The sequence below is a fragment of the Rhinatrema bivittatum genome, chromosome 3 (genome assembly GCF_901001135.1).
Source record: "Rhinatrema bivittatum chromosome 3, aRhiBiv1.1, whole genome shotgun sequence".
Classification (NCBI taxonomy): Eukaryota; Metazoa; Chordata; class Amphibia; order Gymnophiona; family Rhinatrematidae; genus Rhinatrema; species Rhinatrema bivittatum.
In genome coordinates, this window is record NC_042617.1 from 535,824,377 (window position 1) to 535,842,590 (window position 18,214).

Sequence of the window (18,214 nt, forward strand, 5' to 3'; positions counted from 1 at the left end):
CATACATTTCAACTTACCAACTCACTCAAAAACCTGCCAAACTATCATTGATGCACTATCAACTCTATATCTAGAACAAATAATCCAATCTCCAACTCATAATGCAGGCCACACAATTGACCTCATTTTTGTCAACACTGAAATCTGGAAATCATTCTCTACCCATACCACAGAGATACCTTGGTCTGACCACCATCTAATCCAAGCTAACTTACATACCAACATCAACCTTAAACCTCCTCAAATTACCCCAAACAAAATATCCTACCATCCACCATTCAACATAGACCTTTTACAAAAAAACTCTTCAATCTGAATTAAACAACATCAATCTATTTAGCTCCGAGAACGCTACCTCATCATGGCTAAACATCACAAAACAAGTTGCAGACAACATCAATCCCATTATTACAAAGACTAAACAACAACCAATGGTATAACGAAAATATCAGAATTGCCAAACGTATACTCCGAAAAAAAAAGAAAGAGAATGGAGAAAAAACAAATACTACCACACTAAATAATTATCAGAACAACTTAGCTCAATATAAAATATCATCACCAATGCGAAAAAGGAATTCTTCTCCAACAAAATCTCCAAATTTCATCATAACCCCAGAATGTTATTCACAATAGTTCAGAAACTTACCAAAACCACCCAAGAGTCTTCATGCACCAAACATGAAAGCGATGACTTTGCTGATTTCTTCAACAACAAAATATCTCATCTAATCCAATCCAACTTAACCAACAACTACCAGAACACCAAACTTAACAACAAGATAACCTCATCATGGTCAAACTTTGACACTGCCTCCACCATTGAAATTCAATCTATAATAAATAAAATGAACCCCGCCAGCCATGCATTGGACAACATCCCAATAACAACCCTCAAATCAATTGAACCTACCATATCAAAAACCATCACCAAAATTGTCAATTTATCACTGACTGAAGGCAACTACCCCAAATGCCTCAAATCTGCGGTCATCAAACCAATCCTTAAAAAGAACAATCTAGATCCGGAAATCCTTACCAACTACCGTCCCATATCAAACCTTTCGTTCATAGCCAAAACCATTGAAAAAGTCGTACACACTCAACTAGATGACTACCTGGAGAACAACAGCATCCTACCTCCTTCCCAATATGGTTTTAGAAAAAACCTAAACACGGAATCTCTCCTCATCTCCCTAAATGACATTATTATAAGAGGCTTTGACAAAGGTGAAAAATACTTGCTCATTCTTCTTGAGCTTTCAGCTGCCTTAGACACAGTGAACCACAATATACTATTAGAGCGACTATCCCAAATTGGTTTAACTGGCAATACCTTACGTTGGTTTTCTTCCTATTTATCTGATCAAACATACCAAGTATTAATCAACAACCTATCAAAAATAATCAACCTCAACACTTGAGTCCCTCAAGGATCAGCTTTATCAGCCACCCTTTTCAGCATATACCTTCTCCCCATCTGCCAACTAATAAAAGAATATGAAATCACACACTTCCTCTATGCTGATGACATTCAGCTCTTCATTCCCATACAAAATTCAATTGAAGACACCTACAAGAAAACCTCAGAACTACTTATCTCAATCAAACATCTCCTAAATTCCCTGAAACTCATAATCAACTTTGACAAAACTGAAATAATACTCATGGATAAAAAACCCAATCCAACTCCACCACCCCTGACAATACTTGACAAACAAATGATAACTATACTCCCTACCACCCACACCAGGAACCTCGGAGTTATCATTGCTAAAGAACTTTCTTTCAAGAACCACATAGCAAATAAAACTAAAGAAGGATACCACAGACTCATAACCCTAAGACACCTGAAACCATTTCTCAACCCCGACGATTTCAAAACTGTACTACAACTTCTTATCTTCTCCACCTTCGACTATTGCAACGCCTTACTAATTGGAATACCTTTTTCATCCCTCAAACCACTCCAAATACTGCAGAACTCAGCTGCTAGAGTCCAGCTGGAACAAAAAGAAGTGAACACATAACACCAATATTGACCTCACTTCACTGGCTCCCTATTACTGCACGTATTGCTTACAAATCAATGATCAAATATATATCACAACATTTGGGCAATCCTGCAGGTATTAGTCATACTTGATTAAATATACAATATATACCTGTTACTTTTCATAAATATTTATTTAATTAAATCAAACACATGTAACATCTAAAATCTATATATCATTAACACTCGTACCACATTCACACACAACACACTGTTCCCTATTGCACAGATCCCTTTTACATTAAAATTCATACAGTATTGTTTATTGATGTCTATAGTAACTCACACAGTATTTTTAATTGATATTGCTCCAACAGTTCCCATGCCAAAACCAGCAAGTATCTTCTTCTCAATTAATGTTGCTTCTTCTGCATACCTCTCCCTTGCTTATTCCTGCTTCACATCACTCCCGACAAGAGACTCTTGTTTTACCTAACGGTTTCCTCAGGGGATCACTTCTGAGCCATTAGTTCTCCTTCATCTTTTAAGGGAGTATCTGTTTGATATGAACTTCCTGTAGTTCTTATTTCACAATGGGAACTTTACTTCTTACCAAAAAACATTATTGCATTTCAACTCACTTCTTTATCCTGTTACACTCATCAATGCTTCCTACCACCTCCACTCACTATTTTCACGTGAAATTGTAGCCGGTGGATCTTTAAATTTCAATGCAATGTCATGAGCACTCAACAGTTCATCTCCGCTCAAAACTACTTCTGAAAATACCCAGCGGTATTCTCATTATTACTTCCCCAATAGCTCGTCTGATTCTCACCAAATTTCTTCACAATTCCAATATTATCATGAACCTCTAACGATTTCAACACCAGTTCCCACACCTACTCAGCTACCAAAACGCCACGGCTGCCGGGAGTCTCTTGTCGGGAGTGATGGGAAGTAGGAATAAGCAAGGGAGTGGTATGTAGAAGGAGCAACATTAATTGAGAAGAAGATACTTGCTGGTTTTGGCATGGGAACTGTTGGAGCAATATCAATTAAAAATATTGTGTGAATTGCTATAGACATCAATAAACAATATTGTATGAATTTTAATGTAAAAGGGATATGTGCAATAGGGAATACAGTGTTTAGTATTATGAGTATGATCAATGTATAAAGGGATCTGTGCGCTAGGGAACATTGTGTTGTGTGTGAATGTGGTATGAGTGTTAATGATATATAGATTTTAGATGTTACATGTTACATGTGTGTGATTTAATTAAATAAATATTTATGAAAAGTAACACAGGTATATATTGTATATTTACAAATCATTGACCATAATCCACAAAATTCTAAACAATGATCATCAAGGTCTTAACACCCTAAACATAATCCCTCAAAATCCTCCAAAAAACCTATGCTCTAATAACTCAGGCTACCTAAACATTCCCCCTATCAAAGATGCGCATCTGGCAACCACAAGAGAAAGAGCCTTTTCAATTGCCTCACCTAAACTTTGGAACACCCTACCTAAATTCCTGAGAACCCAATACGACCTAAAGACATTCAAAAAAGACCTAAAAACACTAATGTTCTGCAAATTCTAAATGACCTTCAGACGTCTGATCATCCCAACTCTCAGTTGTAAACCTCTTAATACATTCTCTTCACTCTGAACCTGCATACCCTCCTCATCCAACCTAATAATGCTCTCTGGACTTGATATGCTTATTTCTGATATTGTTCAAATTGTTTTTACTGTTGCACAACTGCTAAGAAAAATGTATACTTCTGTAAACCGTTGTGATGGCTCTACCGAATGTCGGTATATAAAACGCAACAAATAAATAAATATCTAAAACAAAGTTAACGGAGCTTCCCATAGAGGCATGGCTTTGGTTTGGAGTGCAGCTTCAAAAGTTGGCAAGTACTTGAAGTCCAAGGTGCAGCCCTCTGGTCTGGCAAGTCTCCCAGAGATCTGGTCAGGGGAAACATCACAATTCCTTCTAGTTATCCTTCTTTGTGACAGCCTTTGTTGAGCAAGATCTTGAGAAGATGGTAGTGGTAGGGCAGAAATGCCAGTAGGCAGGAATCCAGAGCCTTTAGCAGGTATTAATCCTTTACCAAGAAAGGGGGGGGGGGGTGTTCCTCAGGGTCATGTCCTGCTCACAGCACCCTATGAGCATTCAAGAGGACTAGGATTCTTCTGATCCATTTTAGATGTCTTCGTGCCTTTTACCTTTTTCCGTCCACAATAGAGTAAATTGCTAGAAAAGAGATCCGACTGTGGTAGGTACTGGTCCCAAGGGAACAGTGGGGCCTAGTTTGATATTTTTTTATGTGGTTCTCAAGAAGGAAAAAGCCTACCGTCCATTCCAGATCTGATAGGTCAGCAGTTTTATGAATATATCTTATTCCAAGTTCACGCTCTTTTGAATTAGCAACAGTCCCAAGGATCCTTTCAGGGATGATGGTGGTTCGGGTGGCTTTGAACTAGGAAAGAAATTTCATCTTTATATGGATGACTGGATAAGGACAAAGTCACATCAAGAGAGCAAGCTGACCACACAATACGTGGTTCAATTTTGCAGGAATTGGATAGCATAGTCAATTTTTCCCAAAGCAGTCTGTGCCTGTCCCAGACTCTGGTTTATCTGGGATTAAGGTTTGATATGGCGCAATGCCGTTTGTGACTTAGAGAATAGAGGATAAGGAAGCTGAGAAGTCAAGTTCTTGGTTATTCACAAAGAATCTGTCATAGTTTAGTTTCAGCTTTAATGGGCCATGGCAGCAATGTTGGGCCTAGTACTCTGTGCGAGACTGCTCAGGAAACTATTTAGGAAAAAAAAAAGAAATTTGCTCTCCAGGTGGATTCTCTAGTCTCAGAATTATTCTGTGAGGATGACAGAACATGACTTCTGGGCTGAAGCAGAAAACTACATAGACTCCTGCCTTTTCTATTGCAATTTCAAGTTTTCTTAGGGTGTAGCCAGATGGACATAGGACCAATGGGTATTGTGCTCTTCTGCTAACAGATGGGAGACTGAGTCAGATTTCAAAACTGACGTCACTCTAGATATACCCCTGCAGTAACCTCAGCTCCCCAGTATCTCTCCCATTTCCTAGCAAATGCGGACACTATCCCACACACTAGAAAAGTGTTAAGAATTACAGCAAAAAAGAAACAAAATTTACCTTAAGGAAGATCGAACCCTGCTCTCCTGCGGTGATACCTAATGGTCCCTCCCCCAGTCGAGAATTCCTGAGGTTGATCTCCGATATCCCTCAGAGGTGTGCTTTGGTCCGGTAGCCGGTTCCTGGCTTGGACTTAGCCCCCCAGTGTGGCTGAAAGGCAGCAGGTGCAGAAACGAGCACGGCGGTGAAAGTAATTCCCTCTCCCCCCGCAGCTGGAGACCGTCTGACACATGATCGGTAAGGGCCGAGACCAGGTAAGAAAAAACCTTTAATGTCTCCAGAGCTCGGATTGCCGTTCCGAATCTGTCCCCGGCGAGGTTTGAAGGGAGCACCGATCGGGTCGAGCAGCCTTGGTTGGGCTAGGCCCCGATCCGGTGCAAGGGTCCACACACATGGAGACCCTCGGGGGTGACATCTTACACGTGGGGGTCATCGGCGCCATCTTCCCTTCACGACCGGCGATACGTGCGGGGCAGGTCAGATGGCCGATGCGCCTAACTTGTGCGCGTCCAATATAGGTGTGCGCACAACTGAGCGCACCCCGCGCGCATATCTACGCGCACAGCTGCGTTTACAACCGCTCGTGCGCAAACACATACAATGGCACTGGCACCCAAGAAGGCCAGAAGGCACTCTTTGCACAGCCTGCCACATAAGAGCCACGCAGCCTAAATTGGAGTCCTGCCTGTGTCAACATTGCGAAGAAGCCCAGGGGGAACCAAAGCCTGGCCTCTTACTGTCAGGAGATGGTTCTGGAACTACTGACTATAACTCCCCGGACATATGCATCTCCGAGATGGCTTCCCCACAGGAGGGCACCTCGGGGGCCCCTATTCCGACTCCCCCTGGGGTTAACATGGACCCAGGGACCTTCTCCTGGTTGGAACAATTACGATTGATGACCAATGCACGCCCCAAGGTATGGGACTATCTTCAAGTCCTTGGCCTCATGGCATCAACCCTGGAAGTCGTCCCTTGGGCAAGGGCCCATATGCAACCGTTCTAGCGCTCCTTACTGTCACGATGGAACCCACTGTCCCAGAACTAATCAATTCGCCTCCAGCTACCAGCACAGGTACGTTCTCAGCTCCAGTGATGGCTACAGGAAGACCACCTAAGCAGAGGAGTAAACCTATCCCCACCGAACTGCATCTTGCTCACCATGGATGTAAGCCTGCGAGGGTGGGGAGCCCACTGTCAGGAACTGTGACAGCCCAGGGACAATGGAACAAGGAAGCGGTGGAATTATTTATTTATTTATTTAGAAACTTTTATATACCGACAACCGTTTGCACATCGTATCGGTTCACAGATAACTAAAAACTTTAGGCATTGCCTTTACATGGAACAGTAAACTATGAACTAGGGAACAGCAAACATTTAACAGCTCATAAATAGTATTTACAAGGGAGGAGACAGAAAAAAGATTAACTACAGCATGGGAACTAGGAAGGCAAGCGGGGTAAAGACGGGAGGATATGTAACTTCGGTAACTGGCAAGGTAAGGTTGGAATGGAACATAAACTGCTTGGAAGCTCAAGCAGTCAACTAGCATGCCTGCAATTCAGCCACAGACTCCAAGGCAAAACAATTCAAGTAATGTCTGACAACGGTTGCTTACATCAACCACCAGAGGAGGAACCAAGAGCCAGCAGGTGTCTCTCTGGAGATAGACCCTCTCATGGCATGGGTGGAGATAAACCTACAAGGGATCTCGGCCTCCCACATCGCAGGAAAAGACAACGTCTCTGCAGACTTCCTCAGCTGAGAGAGCCTGGTTCCGGGGGAATGGACGCTGTCGACCCCAGCTTTCCAACTGATAGTAAATTGCTGGGGCCTCCCAGCCATGGACCTACTGGCCACCCAGCTCAGGGCCCAGGTCCCCAGGTTCTTCAGCCGCAGATGAGAGCCACAATCCCAAGGAATCGACATTCTCATCCAGACTTGGCCAGAGGAAGACTTACTGTATGCCTTCCCCCCCCCGCCCCCCATGGCCACTACTGGGCAGGGTCATCTGCAAGATAGAACATCACAGGGGACTAGTTCTACTAGTGGCCCCGGATTGGCCAAGACGCCCATGGTATGCAGACATGCAAAGACTCCTTGCAGGGAACCCTCTGTGTCTACCTTCACACAGGGCCAGATTCTCCACGAAGAGCAGTCTCTATTCTCTCTTCGGTCTGGTCCTTGAGAGGACTCGCCTGAAGAAGCGCAGTTACTCAAAGGCCATGATTGACACCCTGCTCCGAGCACGCAAGTTCTCCACATCCCTGTCATACATACGGATCTGGAGAGTATTCGAAGCCTGATGTGAGGACTCTGGGATTCTCCCGTGGATAGCCTAGATTCCCATGATTCTGGAGTTCCTACAGGATGGTATGAAGAAGGGGTTGTCACTCAACTCCCTCAAGGTCCAAGTAGCCGCACTGACCTGCTTCAGAGTAGAAGTGGATTGTATCCGGCTATCAACCAATCCATACTTGTCCCGCTTCCTGAAAGGGGTTAAACAACTCCGACCACCCCTAAAGTGGCCGGTGCCTCTATGGAATCTCAATCTAGTATTAGACTTCCTAGCTGGGGATTCCTTCAGACCAACAGGCGGCTGTCACTACGCCTCTTAACATTGAAGACAGCATTCCTGGTGGCAATATGTTCAGCTCGTCACATCTCCGAACTGCAGGATCAATCCTGTCAGGAACCATTCCTTAGGTTCACACCTGGAACCATACAACTGCACACTGTCCCCTCCTTCCTTCCGAAAGTGGTTTCCGAGTTTCACTTGAACCAAACCATCTCGCTACCAGCTCCAGATGAACATAAGGACTCAGAAGACTCACGCCGCCTTTGCCACCTGAATGTCAGCAGACTCCTGGTGCAATACCTGGAAAGATCGGAACCGGTTCGCAAAATGGATCGCTTGTTCGTTCTTCACAGCGGGAAGAAACAAGGAGAAGCTGCTTCGCGGGTGACCATAGCCTGCTGGATCAAAGAAGTAATCAAGGCAGCTTACATAGAGGCAGGAAAGCCCTTACCTCTACAGGTTAAGGCTCATTCTACAAGGGCTCAGGCAGTCTCTTGGGCAGAAACAAAGCTACTGTCGCCCGCCGAGATCTGTCGGGCGGCGATGTGGTCCTTCATACACACCTCCAGGTTCTACTGCCTGGATGTTCAGGCCCGGGAAGACGCAGCCTTCGCAAGGGTGGTATTAAGTGGGCCACGGGCAGCCTCCCGCCCTGTCCGGGAGTAGCTTTTGTACATCCCATTGGTCCTGAGTCATCTGGCTACACGCTAGGAAATGGAGAAATTATTTACCTGATATTTTTGTTTTCCTTAGTGTAGACAGATGGACTCAGCATCCTGCCCACGGCTGCCCCGGAAAAGGAGAACCTCGGATGACAAACTTCAAGACTAAGCACATACGGGTAAGCCGCGGCCTACCTTTAGTTCAAGACACCCACATTTTGTCTGGTGTCTGTGTTAATTGGTTGAGTGCACTGATGGTCTCCAGTTTGGAAATTAGTTGAATCAGTTCAAGTTTTACTCAAGTTTAATTAAGTTATTTAAGCAAAAATATATCCACAATGTTTTTTCGAAGAGAATGCTGAAGAGCTGAGGTTACTGCAGGGGTATATATAGAGTGATGTCAGTTTTGAAATCTGACTCAGTCTCCCATCTGCTAGCAGAAGAGCACAATACCCATTGGTCCTGAGTCCATCTGTCTACACTAAAGAAAACAAAATTATCAGGTAACTAATTTCTCCATTTATTTCATCAAAACAATATCACAGTAGATTGCCTTACCTCAGGACAGTGTACTCACAAACCTTTAGCAGAAATGGACAGGAGCTCCTTGCTCCTGAAGACGCAGGCCGCCTGATCCCAGCTGGGCTCACATTTTTGTCACAGTAGAGTCCCACCCACAGAGCGCTCTCCCTCTATGGGCTTTAAAGTGGACTAGGCTAAATGCCTGGTCCCGCATAGGTTTAAAGGGGAAAAATTGGGAGTACTTTGTCAAATCCCCCCCGCCCCCCATCAGCTTAAACCTGTTAGTCTGAGCGTTATTACCTCCCCCCCTGGATCCCATCCAGAGAAGTACCACACAGAGAAGTCCCCTTCATCTGGCCTCGACAGCTAGGCTGGGGTCAGGGTTCTAGGGTCACACTCAACCCCACCTATTAGGGTTACCCCAGACAGCAGTATTAGGGTTACCCCAGACAGCAGTATTATGACCACCCACTGTGCCTTTCGCCCAGGGTGTACCTCCAGTCCTTTAATTGAGTCGATTGCTAACTCCAGGTTCCAGTCTTGCCTCAGACATTCTCTTTGGACTGGCTATGGGACATCATATAGTTCCTTTGGCACCAGTTATGAGTGCTTTCCAGTGTGTATTACCTCACTAGCATTTCTCTTGGTGCCCTTGTGCCACTCTACAGTGCCAGTCCCTGGCTCCTCTGTAATGCCATGCATTGGCTCCTCTGCAGCTCCTCTCTCTGGACTCTCTGCAGGAGAGTTGCAGAAATCCACTGCTTAGCTTATATTTGGGATAATCAGCTTGGAATTTGTCTACCCCTTGGGATCCTGCCAGGTACTTGTGACTTGGCTTGGCCACTGTTGGAAATAGGATATTGGTCTTGATGGACACTTTTCTTTGAGCCAGCAGGCTTTACGTTGGTGCTCTGGTACACACTACAGCATGGCTTTGCCTCCAAACTTCTTCTTTGGCAGGCACCACAAGTAAACTTTCCCAATTCTCCTTGGAGACTTTGGGTTTTTTATTCTTTTTTCTCTGTGCCAACCTTAGAAAAATATCCCACTTCTAACACCATATGTGAGGGGGGGGGGGGGGGTTTCTCCTTCTTTCCCAGAGCAGCCTGAAGCTCCGGACCCGATTTTTTTTTTTTTTTTTTTTTTTTTTTTTTTTCCGGTGCCCGTGCCCCCCCCCCCCCCCATTTTGAGCCCCGCGCACTCTCCTTTTGCAGATCTCGACCTCCCCCCCCCCCCCGGAGGCACTAGACCCCGTTTTCCCACTGATTTTGTGCTTTTACTGCACAAATCCTACTTGGCAAGTTTGCAGGAGGAAACAGGACCCCCGCCCCCCATCTGGCTAAGGTCCCTCGGCTCCCTGTTCCTCTCTCCCCTGCGGGTCCTGACGGGCAGGGGGCGATCCGGGTCCATGTGGTTCCTGGGGCGTCTCCTCCACCGGACCCCCCTGCCTGCCCAGGATCCGGATCAGGACCCGGATTCGGCTTATGCCCCCACCCCCCTGGAGGGGGATGACCCCCGGGTTCTCCGTCTCTTCCGCAGGGAGGAATTGGAGCCCCTTCATCTCCCAGGAATTGGGGATTGACTTTGTCCCCCAGTGGACGAGTTTTCGGCAGCAATGCCAGCTTCCTCAGACCTGGTCCTAGCAGGGTTTAGGGCCCTGCCATGCTCTTTTCCCTTCCACCCCATGCACAAACTAAAGCACCTCAAGGAATGGCAGGCCCCCGAGGCAGGCCTCCGGGTCAGGAGGGCCATGGAAAAGCTTTATCCCCTCCCGGAGGAGTGTTTACAGTTATTGAAAAAGCCTAAGGTGGACTCTACTGAGACAGCGGTCACTAAACATACCACCATCCCGGTGGTGGGGGCTACGGCCTTGAGGGATGTCCAAGATCATAAGCTGGAATTTCATCTCCAGCACATTTTTCAAATCCTGGCCTTGGGTGTTCCGGCGTCGATCTGCAGCAGTCTCATGCAGTGGGCAAGCCTTAGGTGGGTCCAACAATTACTTAGCACCCAAGACCTCCCATCTGCAGAGGCAGAGCAGGCTGACAGGTTAGATGGTGCTATAGCTTTTGGGGCGTATTCCCTATACTACTTGTTCCGGGTGCAGGCAAAGGCGATGACTTTGGTGGTCTCGGCCAGACGGCTCCTCTGGCTCCGACACTGGGTGGCTGATTAATCTTCCAAGGCACAGCTGGGAACTCTCCCTTTTACAGTTAAGTTGCTTTTTGGCGAGGATCTGGAGCAGCTTATTAAATCCTTGGGGGAAAACAAGGTTCATCAGTTGCCTGAGGACCGCCCGAAGCAGGCTAGATTCTTCTTCCCTACTCGTACCCGCTTCCGGGGCCAACGCCGATATAACCCAAGAGCAAGGGGCGCCTTTTCTAGGGGAAATTCCTCTAGGTCCCAGTCTTGGCCCCAGTCCTTTCGAGGCAGTTGACCCTTCCGAGATGCTGCTCCCCACCATCCTACGCCCAAGCCCACCTCCCAATGAGAATCCGCTGGCCCATCCCTCCGTTCCCAACTTAGGTGGTCGTTCGTCTCTGTTCATGAAGGAATTGGCCGAGATCACGTCTGACCAGTGGGTCCTCGAAACAATAGACAAAGGCTACGCCTTAGTTTGCTCGCGACATCCCGGACCTGTACATGGTCTCTCTATGCAGCCACCGGAAGCGGGCCACTGTGACTCAGACTCTTACCAGACTCCAGCGGCTGGGAGCCATCCGCCCGGTTCCGGTGACGGAACACGGCGCCGGCCAATACTCTATTTACTTCATGGTCCCGAAGAAGGACGACTCCTTCCGTTCCATCCTGGATCTCAAGAGGGTCAACCGGGCCCTCAAGGTGCCCCATTTCCGGATGGAAACTATTCAGGCAGTGATAGCGGCGGTCCATCCCGGGGAATTTTTGGCCTCACTCGATCTGACTGAGGCCTACCTGCACATACCGATCCGTCCCGGTCATCAGAGATTTCTCCGGTTCCACATCTTGGGCCAACACTTCCAATTAGGGGCCCTTCCGTTCGGTCTCACCACAGCACCACGCACGTTTACCAAGGTGTGATGGTGGTGGTGGCAGCCCTTCGGAAGGACGGTGTTCTGGTCCACCCATACTTGGACGATTGGCTAATCCGGGCCAAGTCTGAGTCTCTATGCCGCCAGGCAGTGGACCATATTCTTGCTCTTCTCTTGTCCCTGGGTTGGATAGTCAATTTTTCCAAGAGCAGTCTCCACCCGACCCAGGTCTTGGAGTTCCTGGGGGCTCGCTTAGATACCCGCGTTGGCAAAGCTTTTCTGCCGGACTTGAGAGCTTTCAAGCTGATGGATCAGGTTCAGAGCTTCTTCTCCATGCCTCTCCCCACGGCGTGGGATTATCTGCAGGTCCTGGGGACCATGGTTTCCACGATGGACCTGGTCCCCTGGGCGTTTGCACATATGCATCCGTTACATAGAGCTTTACTGACCCGTTGGCAGCCGGTATCAGAACAGTTTCAGATGCAGCTCCCGCTTTCCGATTCTACTGACAGTGAATTACAATGGTGGCTTTCTCTCAAACACTTCCTCTGTGGCATGTCCCTTTGGACCCGGCAGTGGATGGTAGTCACGACAGATGCCAGCCTGTCCGGTTGGGGAGTCGTTTGCCAGTCTCAGACTACGCAGGGGAACTGGTCCCCAACCCAGTCTCGCTGGCAATATCAACCGCCTGGAGACCCGGGCGGTACGTTTAGCACTCAAGGCATTCCTCCCACTACTTTGGCGACGGGCGGTCCGGGTGCTCTCTGACAATTCTACCACTGTGGCGTACATCAATCGCCAGGGGGGCACCAGGAGTTGACTGATGGCCCTCGAAGCAAGTCGCCTTTTCGCATGGGCAGAGCGACACCTGGACTGCCTCGCAGCTTCTCACATAGCAGGCAATGAGAATGTTCAAGCCGACTTCTTGAGTCGTCAGCATCTGGATCCAGGCGAGTGAGAGTTGTCCGCCACGGCCCTAATCATCAACAGGTGGGGTCCCCCGCACCTGGACTTGATGGCAACTCTGAACAATGCCAAGGCTCCCCGGTTCTTCAGCTGCTGGCGGGAACACTGCTCGGAAGGGATAGATGCCCTAATTATCATTTTGGTTGCCCTTCTCCACCGCAACTATATCTTTTTTGAGATGCAGCGACCAGAATTGTACACAGTAATCAAGGTGCGGTCTCACCATGGAGAGCGATACAGAGGCATTATGACAGTTTCTGTTTTTTATTAACCATTCCCTTCCTGATAATTCCTAACATTGTTTGCTTTTTTGACTGCTGCAGCACATTGAGCCAACAGTTTAAGTATTATCCACTATGATGCCTAGATCTTTTTCCTTGGTGGTAGCTCCTAATATGGAACCTAACATCGTGTAACTACAGCAAGGGTTATTTTTCTCTATATGCATTTGTCCACATTAAATTTTTTTCTGCCATTTGGATGCCCAATCTTCCTGTCTTGCAAGGTCCTCCTGTAATGTATCACAATCCGCTTGCGATTTAACTACTCTGAATAATTTTGTATCAACCGCAAATTTGATAACCTCACTCGTCGTATTCCTTTCCAGATCATTTATATATATATATTGAAAAGCACAGGTCCAAGTACAGATCCCTGAGGCACTCCACTGTTTACCCTTTTCCACTGAGAAAATTGACCTTTTAATCCTACTCTCTGTTTCCTGTCTTTTAACCAGTTTGTAATCCATGAAAGCACATCGCCTCCTATCCCATGACTTTTTAGTAGATTATTTTTTGGTTTTGCTCAAGTTATTAACATTTTATCTTCATTTCTTAGTCTGCTGAGCCTTTTTTTTTTTTTACCCAGTCCTTATCTTCTGCAAAATGCATTTTGCCTGATAGTTCTGCTTTTATTTCATTGATCTTACTTACCTCCTGGATTCTATTGGTAAGATTTGATAACATTCAGGATTTCTCTATGAAATGCAGTTTATTCACTTTTTGTGTCTGTTTGCTGTGATGATGCCAGTTCCTTCTGAGTCCTCCTTTCTAGGCTGCTTAAATTGTAACTCCTAATGACATGCCTTGAGCTAAATGTTTTCTGTTGCATTTTGGGTACTAGAGACTTATGACCCTCCTTTCTGCAAAGTTCCCTCCTTCACAGGTGGTGTTTTCCTGCAACCGACTGCTTATATGAATGAAAGAGGTCTGTTTGCCATAGCATTAAGATGACACTTTAAGCTTATTGATTATTATTAATGTGGGATTTCACTTTTTTGTAATTATGGACACATTATGAAAAATTGTTTAAGTTCACAATATGGGTATCTTTTCTGCCAAGCCATGATTGAAATTGTAGGTTGCCTCTTGCAGCTGGTAAGATTTGTTTAAAATGCGTTTTTCAGTGAGAATTTATCAACGAAGTACCCGAGTGGGTTTGATTATTTTGGGAAATACTAGATGGTTGATTTTATATCATTTGTGGCTTTTCTGCAACCAGTGGAGCACACTATTAGCCCGCGTTTGGCCGCGCGTTTTTGACGCACTAGCCTTATCCCTTATACATATCCCCCCCCCCCCCCCCCCGAAACTAATAGCGCCCGCAACATGCAAATGCATGTTGATGGCCCTATTAGTTATTTCCGCGCGATACAGAAAGCAAAATGTGCAGCCAGTTTGTCTTCCACTTTCACATTAGTTTCTTTCTCTCTGCTTCACCCATCCTCTAATCCTCCTCTTTTAAATCCAAGGGTTGGAGGAACATTCCCTCCAAGATGACCTCTAAGCATTGTTCTTCTTAGCTAGCAGGAGATACCATAGTATCAGCAGGCATTTTCATTCTCTCCCCAAGATTGAGTACTTCACTTTCACTGTTCTGCCAACCTTAGCTGGCCCCAACTGACAGCAGACTCAAACAAGTCTGCATTTATTGTTGGGTTGGTCTCATTAGCAGGATTCCTTAAATTTACGTTTCATTAGCTTCAAAGGCAGAGTGGTGAAATTATGGAATATTTTGCCAATACAGACAATCATGACTAGTATACCAAAAATTGTTTGGATATGTCAGAGGTAAAAAGATTGTAATGATGTAAAAAGGTTTAGTGAAAAATTCTGTTGTAAGGGCTTATGGTTAATCACCTTCAGGCAGATACAGAACAGTGCCCTCGGGTGGAGCGCACTGTTAACCCCCGATTGGATGCGCGTTTTCGACGTGCTAGCTTTACCCCTTATTCAGTAAGGGGTAATAGCGCGTTGAAAACACGCGTCTAACCCCCCCCCCCCCCCCCGAACCTAATAGCGCCCGCAACATGCAAATGCATGTTGGTGGCCCTATTAGGTATTCCTGTGCAATTCAGAAAGCAAAATGTGCAGCCAAGCCGCACATTTTACTTTCAGAAATTACCCAAAGGTAGGCGTTTAATTTCTCCGGGCACCGGAAAGTGCACAGAAAAGCAGTAAAAACTTAATTTCATGGCGATATTAAGTCTGAGGTCCCGAAAGTTTAAAAAAATAAAATTGAAATCAGCTTGCGGGTTGAAAACCGGAAGCTCAATTTGCTGGCGTCCAGTTTCCGAACCCGTGGCTGTCAGTGGGTTTGAGAACAGACGCCGGCAAAATTGAGCGTCGGCTGTCAAACCCGCTGACAGCCGCCGCTACTGTCCAAAAAGAGGCGCTAGGGACAGAATCGCGCGCACAGGAGAGTGGCCTGTGTGCGTGCCGGGAGGTTCGCCCGCTCTCCCACGACATTTACTGTATTGGCCCGCTTGTTTGTTGCAGAATTGACCATATGCACAAAGTGATCTTTGCCTTATCAGTACAGGGGTAATTGTAATAGAGATGAAAAGTGACTGGTCTTTCAATCTAACAATCTCGGTAACTTTCATGTTTGTATTTTAGTTGACAATGAGGAAGCAGCCCTTCTGCATGAGGAAGCCACAATGACCATTGAGGAGCTGCTGACCCGTTATGGACAAAACTGCACCAAAAACTTAAACAAAGTTATGCATGCTGGAGATCAGAAAAAAAACAGCAGTGAGGAGAAAAAGGAAAATCAGCTTAACCTCAATGGTGAGGTGGACCCGGAGGGTGCGGCAGGGGACCAGGAAAGGAAAAGTGGGAAGACAGAGGAGGAAGCCACTGGGATTTCCTCCAGCTCAGACAACTCCAAGTCTGGAGGCAGCAGTGCAGAGAGCAGCTCTACTGAGGAAAAAGAGGTGAATGCAAGTGAGGAGGTAGTTTCTTCCTCTACGGGCGAAGCTGGGCCCTCTTGCTCTTCCTCCACAAGGAAGACCCAGCGTACTACAAAGTCCAAATTCTTTGAGGATAGTGAGGATGAATCAGATGAAGCTGAAGAAGAGGAGGAGGAGGAGGAGGAAGAGGAAGATAGCGAGGTAAGAAACTTAGTGTTTGTGAAGACCACTTTTATTGGGCTGTAATTTATAGTTCCCTGTACGTAGCAGGATCAGTCCAGACTGCTGGGTTATGCCTCCCTTCCAGCAGATGGAGTCAGTGAAAAGCTGAAAAGGCACCTCCCATATAACCTGGTGTGCCACCTGCGAGCCCTCAGTATTTCTCTTGACTCAAGCAGATTGAGAGAGCATAACCTGCGGTCCTGATCATCTCTAAATTGGGAGGCTTCCTCTTACAGGTTTGGTTTAAACTTAGGGGAGAATCCTCTGACTAGATCAATTCTTAAAAAAAAAAATTGACACAGGCAAGGCAGGGCATTGCCCTATAGCCTTTTCCCGGAGAAACATTTTGTCCCCTACCTGGTGAGCTATCAGGGGAAGGATTTACCGGTGGGCCGGTCACTCTCCCCCTCCTACAGAGAAGCAGCATACCTCTGAGGCACAGCTATTCCAGAGAAGCAACTAATTCCTCTGATGGTCCAGTGTCCTGGTTGTTCCCCTGAGTTTAGAAGGCTTATTAAAGTTAGTAAAAAAAAAAATAAAAAATTTAAGACAATTTTTTTTTTTTTTTTTTTTTTTTAAGAGACAGAGGGTTTATTTCTGTTTTAGCACAAACCTTTTGCTGCCCTCTCCTGTCTTGATCTCCCGGGCCTCCGGTAGGGGTGGCCAGTTACCCGACTGAGTTCATGCACTTTTATTATGCCGCGGGGAGCTGTTTGCACGGTGTGTGGGGAGCCGGGGTACCGGCTCTCCCGCGAAGGCCTCTGCTCCCGGTGTATCCCCGGGGGCGAGGGGCCTTCGCAGCGGCCGATTTCGGGCAGGGGAACAGCCCTGCCGCGTCCGAGGGGACACTGAAGCAAGCAGCCTCCTCGGAGGCAGAGGCCCGGCATGCTCCCGATCGGCACGGTGGTGGTGGCCATTTTGCCTCATTCAGATCCCGCGGTGGCCATCTTGCCCCATTCAGAACGCAATGTAGATTCAATAGGGGAGGGAGAGGAGCTTCCTCTTCTGTCCCCGCCGGCACTCAGCCCTCAAAAGCTGCACGATTTTCAATGGGACTCGGGCCCACCCCCGTTTCTATCGACGGGGGAGGGGGGGGCCTTAAAGAGACCTCACCCATTTTCCCAGTTTGTATTGCTTCTACATAAGGCTTATGTAGAAGCTGAAACTGACTGGTAAAATCGGTCTTCTGCCTAAGCTAAGTGTTTTAAGGTCACAGCAGACCAGGAGAGCCCTGGGTCGAGGGTACTTAGCACGGTCCAGAGTGATGGACCTTCCATCCTTGTCCCATCTGCGGATCTCATAATTCAGGACCCCTCCACTCATGATGTGGGTGATGTGGGCAGTGCCGATCCAGTGGAGGGGGATGATCCGCAGATACTCCGCTTGTTCCGCAAGGAGGAGCTGGACCCGTTGATTTTACATGTGCTTCAGGAACTTGAGATCCCAGTTCCACAGGCAATTCCGGATGATTCGCTGGGAGACTGTGTGTTATCGGGGCTTTGCGCTCCGCCGCAAACGTTTTTCCTTTCTATCCAAAACTTTTCCAGCTCGTGTCATGGGAATGGGATACCCCTGAAGCCACCCTGCGTGTCAGCAGAGCCATGGAAAAGCTTTATCCACTTCCTAATGAGTCTTTGGATCTTCTTAAGATCCCTAAAGTGGATTCGGCAGTCATGGCCATTGCCAAGCATACTACCATTCCTGTGACAGGAGGCACAGCATTCAAGGACCTCCAGGATAGGAAGCTGGAAGTCTTGCTTAAGCGGATTTTTGAAGTTTCAGCGTTAGGAGAGAGGGTCGCGGTTTGCAGCAGCATGATGCAGAGGGCCACCCTCCACTGGGTCCAACAAATGCTTGTGGCATTTG

At 46.9% G+C, this 18,214-nt stretch overlaps 1 protein-coding gene across 1 annotated transcript in view; it reads left to right on the forward strand.

Moving 5' to 3' along the window:
• Positions 1–18,214, forward strand: part of PPM1G (protein phosphatase, Mg2+/Mn2+ dependent 1G) — a 130,202-nt gene that overhangs the window by 60,329 nt on the left and 51,659 nt on the right. The window contains exon 5 of the mRNA XM_029596345.1: positions 15,834–16,327. Within this exon, the coding sequence (XP_029452205.1) occupies positions 15,834–16,327 (494 nt within the window). The remainder of the gene's footprint in view (positions 1–15,833; positions 16,328–18,214) is intronic.